This window comes from Elephantulus edwardii, unplaced genomic scaffold, assembly GCF_000299155.1.
Source record: "Elephantulus edwardii isolate Elephantulus edwardi_28Jun2011 unplaced genomic scaffold, EleEdw1.0 scaffold00381, whole genome shotgun sequence".
Classification (NCBI taxonomy): Eukaryota; Metazoa; Chordata; class Mammalia; order Macroscelidea; family Macroscelididae; genus Elephantulus; species Elephantulus edwardii.
Window position 1 is genome coordinate 536,311 of NW_006400131.1, and position 6,013 is coordinate 542,323.

Genomic DNA, 6,013 nt, shown 5'->3' on the forward strand with positions numbered 1-6,013 from the left:
TCCCTCCCCTCCCTGTTGCTTTTGTCTGGAGGGTGTTAGGGTTTGTGTGTGGATGAGCGTGTGTGTTTTTAGATTGCAGACTAATTTTCTGGAGTTTCTGCCCCTGCTCTGCGTCAGCCCTCACGTCACTTCGCCAGCAGTAGCAGAGGCGGCGGCGGCGGCTCCCGGAATTGGTCTGAAGCTGGAGCCTCTCTCGCTCCTTTGCTTGCGCTCTCCACTCAGTCCCGGTGGCGGGAGGAGCCCGCATCCGAGCGCCGCGGGCGGGCGGAGGCGCAGAGCTGGTGAGCAGCGCGAGCAGTCCCTTTCACCTGGGCCCTCACCGTGCTCTCGGGACGCTGTCCGCTGCTCCCCAGGTGGGACGCACCGGCCACCGGCCACCTGTCCGCTCCCCCTGCGTCGGGCGACTGTGGAGGATTCTGCAGCATCATTGGCGGCCCATTTACGGGCAGTCTCTGCGCCCCTTATTTAGAGGGTCCTTGGCCAGCCTGGACCTGAAATCCAGTCTCTGTGACTTGCCCTGCCTTCCCACCCCCGACCTCAGGCTTGGAGAGAGGGTGGGCACACTGGTTGACCTGGCGTTGGTGCCATCGAGGGGCAAAATTAATTCTGATGTGGCGTTGTGGAGCGGGGGCCCTTATCCGTCCACGTCCACTGCCACCGGGTGGGGATTAAGGAGCGCGCAGGGCCAGTAGCCAGGTTCGCCATGTCTGGAATCCTGCATTCAGACTCAAGTGTGTCTGTTTGTCTTTAGACTCGAGGTGCGTCCCAGATCCCCGAGAGCTTTAAAGAGGAGCCTGCGCGCCAGCGTGTTCCGGAGCGCCGCCAGCCGGTGCCCCTCGCGCCAGGCCATGCAGCGGTGCCCACGGTGGAGCTGGGAGCGACGGTAGCACCTCCCGTGCGGCGGCCTGCGATGCCTCGGCCACTGTAACAGTGTAAGCAGTGCCACCATTGGTCTGGCAGACGCTGGACTTCCCGCGCCCGCAAGCACCCCCAGGAGCGAAGGGACCAGTGAGCACGGGGAAGGCTGCTAGGCTCAGGAGGAGGAGGCCTGTCAGTGCAGCGCGCGGACACGCTCTTGGCCTGGCACAGGCGGCTAAGGATGTCGTCCTGGACGAGGTGGCATGGACCCGATATGGCGCGGCTGTGGGCCTGCTGCTGGCTAGTGATGGGTTTCTGGATGTCTGCGATCGCCTGCCCCAAGACCTGCAAATGCAGCGCTTCCAGGATCTGGTGCAGCGACCCTTCTCCTGGCATCATGGCATTTCCCAGGTTGGAGCCCAGCAGCGTAGACCCTGAGAATATCACCGAAATGTGAGTTCCCCTTGCTCTCTGTCCGTCCTTCCCTCTCTGCAGCTTGGGCTGTGCTTGCCAGGCAGGCCCTAGAGAAAATGAATTCTGTCCCAAGGCGGGAGAGAAGTCAGGGAGAAGAGAAGGCTCACAGGGCCATCTGTCAGTGACCTGGCCAGGGGCTTCTAGCTCAGGGATAGTGTGACACTTTACTTATGTACCTTACAGAAAAGAGTTTCACATGTGCCTTCTATTTCAAAGCCTAGTGGCCTGTGCTCCAGGCTTTCCATGGCTATGTGCAACAACTAAATTTTTTATAATTTTTCTTTCAATAGATATCATGTTTGTATTGTGTTAAAAGTCCAGTCATATTTAATAGAAAGGTGAAAAGAATTAACTTTCGGTCCCCTGTTAAAAGAGGTCTCTCCTTCAGCATCTTTCTCTGAGATTTGCTGTTAACTGATTTCCCTTCCTTCCCATTTCATCTATCAAATTTTTCTTAAGAGATTGTATCCAGGCATGGCTTGAAAATGATCTGTAAGAGGAGAAGTTCTCAGTGTTGAAATGCATTCACTGCAAGAGAAAATATGATAGTTGGAAGCCTAAAAGCCTGTTCTGATTTAATTTAGACTTGACTTCCTAGAGATCTAGTTTTGAGACCATTTGGGTTGTAAATCTGAATTGCTCATTGAACAATTTCCTGGGGCTAGGTTGGATGATAAAGCTGGGTGTTGCAGTTTGATCAGTGCTGGCTTTAGCAGGAGACCCAATGGACCCCAATTGTTTGGGCAGGTCCTAGTCTGATGGAGAAGTCAGTAGGGTATTTGTACCCATTCTTCATCCCTTATGACAGATCAATGACAAGCAGGCACTCACTGGTCTTCTCCTCAGCATTTTTTTCACCTGTGTTACAGGTGTGGTTTTGTTGAGGGGATTTTGTCATTTCATGAACATCAGCTTGCATTCATTCTTGCAGAAGGTTCTATGACAAAGTTTCTCCTGCAGTTTTCCTGATGGTGGTTGACACAGACAGGCGGAGTAAGGCTTGGGCTGTGGCCTTCCGGTTGGCAAATGCGCATGCATTTTCTTGCATTTTCTCACACAGAAAATGCACAGTCCTTTCTTTCAACATGGGTGATGGAGAAAACCTGTTTTAAATGTAAGTAAGAGAACTTTCTAGTGTCTCCTGCTGCTCTCCTGGTCATGCTCAGATTATAAGGCCCAGGCAGAAGGAAATGACAGCAGAACAGGCATGTGCAGGCCTAGTGTAGCTAGGAGATCCGCTGGAGATGCTGGCTGTCAGGCAGCCAGGGAGGCAGGGTCTCCAGCTTTTTGGCAAGGCAGGATGGGGAAGGGAGGGTAAGCTGTGCCTCCGTTTCACTTGCCTGACCCTAGCTGGCCAAAGCTGGGCATGCTGAATCTAGTTGTTAGTGGTTTTTTTTCAGGTTCTGCCTCAGTTTTCCATGATGTTTGTCTGTATCAGATAGAAGCTAGAGATGGACTAGCAGTCTCTTTAGACTATTTCCCAGCCATGGGGGCATGTCTTTGTCCATTGAGGTGTTTAGTGTTGTTTTTAAATTCTGTGCTGGATGGTAGATGTGTACAAAAGGGGCCGATAAGAGAAGGCTATCCATTTTGACAGTCAACATCTGAGGAAAGAGAACAAAACTATTTTTAAATTGAAAATTATTTTAAACCTTGGTAGTCTTAGCTATGTAGTGTATAGGAAATCAGTAGATTTGAGCAGAGGATTCTCGTATCCATTGCCAACAATTGTTGTTATTTGTTGATAGCAGGTTCTGTCTTAAGGCTTTTAAAAATATCTAACTTGTCACAGCTATTCATTCTATTATGGCATTACTAAGTTCTGCTTCCTTTCTTTCCACCTCCTTTTGATGAGGGAGTTTTACTGAGACTGGGAGGATTGAGAGACGTGAAGGAGTCTGTGTTTGTCTTAGAGAGAGTTAAATTAGTAAGATTAGTCAGGCTAGTGGGACCTCAGGTGGCCTAGTGGCAAGACACTGCACTGCAATCCTGAAGTTACATAGTTCAAGGCCACCAGCTGCTCTGTCGGAGAAGAATAGCTAGTCTTTTCCTCCCTGGCGATTAACTGCCTCTGAAAACTCACCAGAGAGTCAGCAATGGGTCAGTTCCTATTCGACAATACACAACAACAGTCAGCCTGGGTAGATATGAGCTCTGAAAGATAAAACATTACTCTCCTTTACACCTCTGTTTAATTTGCATGAAAGCAGTTTATGCCTCAGTCTCTTTATTTGTAAAATATATCCCAACACTCGTTCGGAAAGCATCTTTTATAACAATTTTGGATTTTGCTTTTTTGATACTAAGGTACCACTGATGAATAAACTTGTTTCATTATCTTTATATGACATCATTTGGGCCTTCTTATTTTTCCTTTCTTGCTTTTTTATTGATATTTGCTTGACTAATTTTTAAATTCTTAGTCAGTTGTGATAAGCTGCTGTTGAAGCCAAATGACTATATTTTCCTCCTTTGTTGTTAGCACTGATGGTGTTCTCCAAATAACTCATGTCAAAATTCCAATTTAGTAGCGTTCAGTTTAAGTTCCATGACTCTACGTTGTCATTTTTATTTAAATGGGAATAATACATGCAAATAAAATGTAAAGAGCATTTGCTGAAGCAGCAATTACCAATATATTTAAAAATGCTTGTTTTGCTATGGACCGATGGGGGGAAAAGTCTGCCATCAGTGTATTTGTTTCAAACTCTCCACACTCCCTGGTTTATATTTAGCGCTTTCCCCTTGATAGATATACAAACCTGTCCATTATCACACTCCTGATGAGCAGGTCCTCAGGCTACCACATGACGTTTACATTTAAAAATTATAACATTGTCACATATAATAGAAATTCAAGAGAAACCTGTTGTTGAAGTTATGTAACTGGCCATTTAGATCTCACTTGTTTCAAGAACCAACGGGCATTGCAAAGGACAAAGTCCTTCTCATCCAACTAGTAAAAGTCATGGTCAAAATAGGTCATGCAATTTTTTTTTTTTACTGCACATGTTTTATAAAGGTCAATGATGATCTGTTTCTGAATGTCTTAGGTGAAATTTTCAGATTTTGAAGATAATTTCTCCAGTACAGTGAAATAAAATTTGCCACTTCCTTTGTCAAAACTTGTGTGAACGTTATTGGCGGCTTGGTTAAATAACTGGGGGAAAAAAAAAACTGGATTGATTTTGGCCCTCTCACCTTAGTAAGCTTTGCCATTAAAATTAACTGTACTAAAAAAAAAATTCCAGCCTCCACAGGGATTCAGAGAAAACCTTAGTTTTGAGTGTTCTGGAGCTTACTTTGTAGTCTCTCCATTGGGAATTCTTCAACTTTGAATTGTGTTTCACATGCATTGAAGAACCACAGAGTAAAATTTGAGTCTGGTTACATAAGCCACTTTGGGCTTGTTAATAAATAAGACATCTAATTTACAGCATTCATTATTTAATAAAACTTGCAAGCTGGGGTTGAAATTATGTTGTCTTAATAGTGAAGATATTCGTGAGTTTGGCTTAGCACAACCATGTAGGTGTCTTTAAATGCTATACCTTCCATCTTTGCAGGATGGAGGTTTTTATTATGTTAGTATGAAAATTGAAAAGCCCATGACCTTTCTGACCCTCTTTTCTTCCATCCACCCCTTTCATCAGCCATCATTGACTACACAGGAAAATGTGTTTGATTTTTTTTTTCCACATGAAAAGTGATAGTTCCTTATGGGAATTCAAAGCACTGGAGTTAAGATAAAATCCTGGGTTGTGTTATTACCAGCAAGTAATGGGAAATGGAGCCAAAGTGGCCACAGCAACTCAGCCCAGAGTTAACATCTGTTCAAGGTCTTTCGCTATTTCCCCATAAACCTCTCTGCTTGTGTCTGCTTCAGTATTTTCTTGTAAGGATATTTTGTAAGCTGAAAAGTTGTCAGCGTTAAAGTCTCTTTCTCCCTAGGAATATTCTCTATGATCTCTTGGACTATATCTATAGTCTGGAGGGCAGGATTCATAGGCTTGCTATGAGTTGTACTCTACTTGACAACACCTAACAATAACAATTTACAGAACTATAAAAAACCTAGAGATTTTGCTTAGCTAGGAGCTCTGGTGGCTCTAGAGGCTGATTGCTGTACAATGAGCCCTTTTGCTTTGGTGAGGGCCAATGGGAATGTCTGATTGGGAAGGATTGTGGAGTGAAGGACCTCATGGAGGGCCCTTGGTTTTTAAAATTCCCTTAGCCTTGTGTTGTTATATTTTGGAGGAACATACTTCTTAGTCATACAGCACTCTTTTGTCAATTTGCTATACTGAGCTAATCTGGGTTTGCTGTGATACTGAGCCTTGTGCCATTTGGGTGTCAAATGCTATAACGATTGCCCGTGGTAGACAATGTTTGGCAGAGCTCCCAGTTTAAGACAGATTTGGAAGCAGGAGTGGCATCCACTTTTTAAACCACATGCCTATGGAAACTATGAACTTGGAGGAATGACAATAGGTATAGAAAGACTTCAAGGTTTTTGTTCATAGAGTTGATATGAATCATGACTAGACGGCAGTCAACAATAGCAGGGAGCTCTGGTGGCTTAGGGGCAAGAAGGTACTCTGCAATTCCAGAGGCTCAAATTCAGTAGCATAGCGAGAAGGATGGGCAATCTCCTCCCATGCTATTAACTGCCTTTGAAACC

General features: G+C 45.4%; 1 protein-coding gene across 5 annotated transcripts in view; it reads left to right on the plus strand.

The window, feature by feature from the left end:
* Positions 1–994: 994 nt before the first annotated feature.
* The window catches only part of NTRK2 (neurotrophic tyrosine kinase, receptor, type 2), a 709,069-nt gene continuing 704,050 nt past the window's right edge, over positions 995–6,013 (plus strand). For 3 of the 5 annotated variants that reach the window (XM_006902201.1, XM_006902203.1, XM_006902204.1), the window contains exon 1: positions 1,043–1,311. In XM_006902201.1, the coding sequence (XP_006902263.1) occupies positions 1,100–1,311 (212 nt within the window). In that variant the 5' untranslated portion in view covers positions 1,043–1,099. Of the gene's footprint in view, positions 1,312–6,013 lie in introns of all 5 variants that reach the window. The other 2 variants (XM_006902202.1, XM_006902205.1) reach the window with 2 other exon arrangements.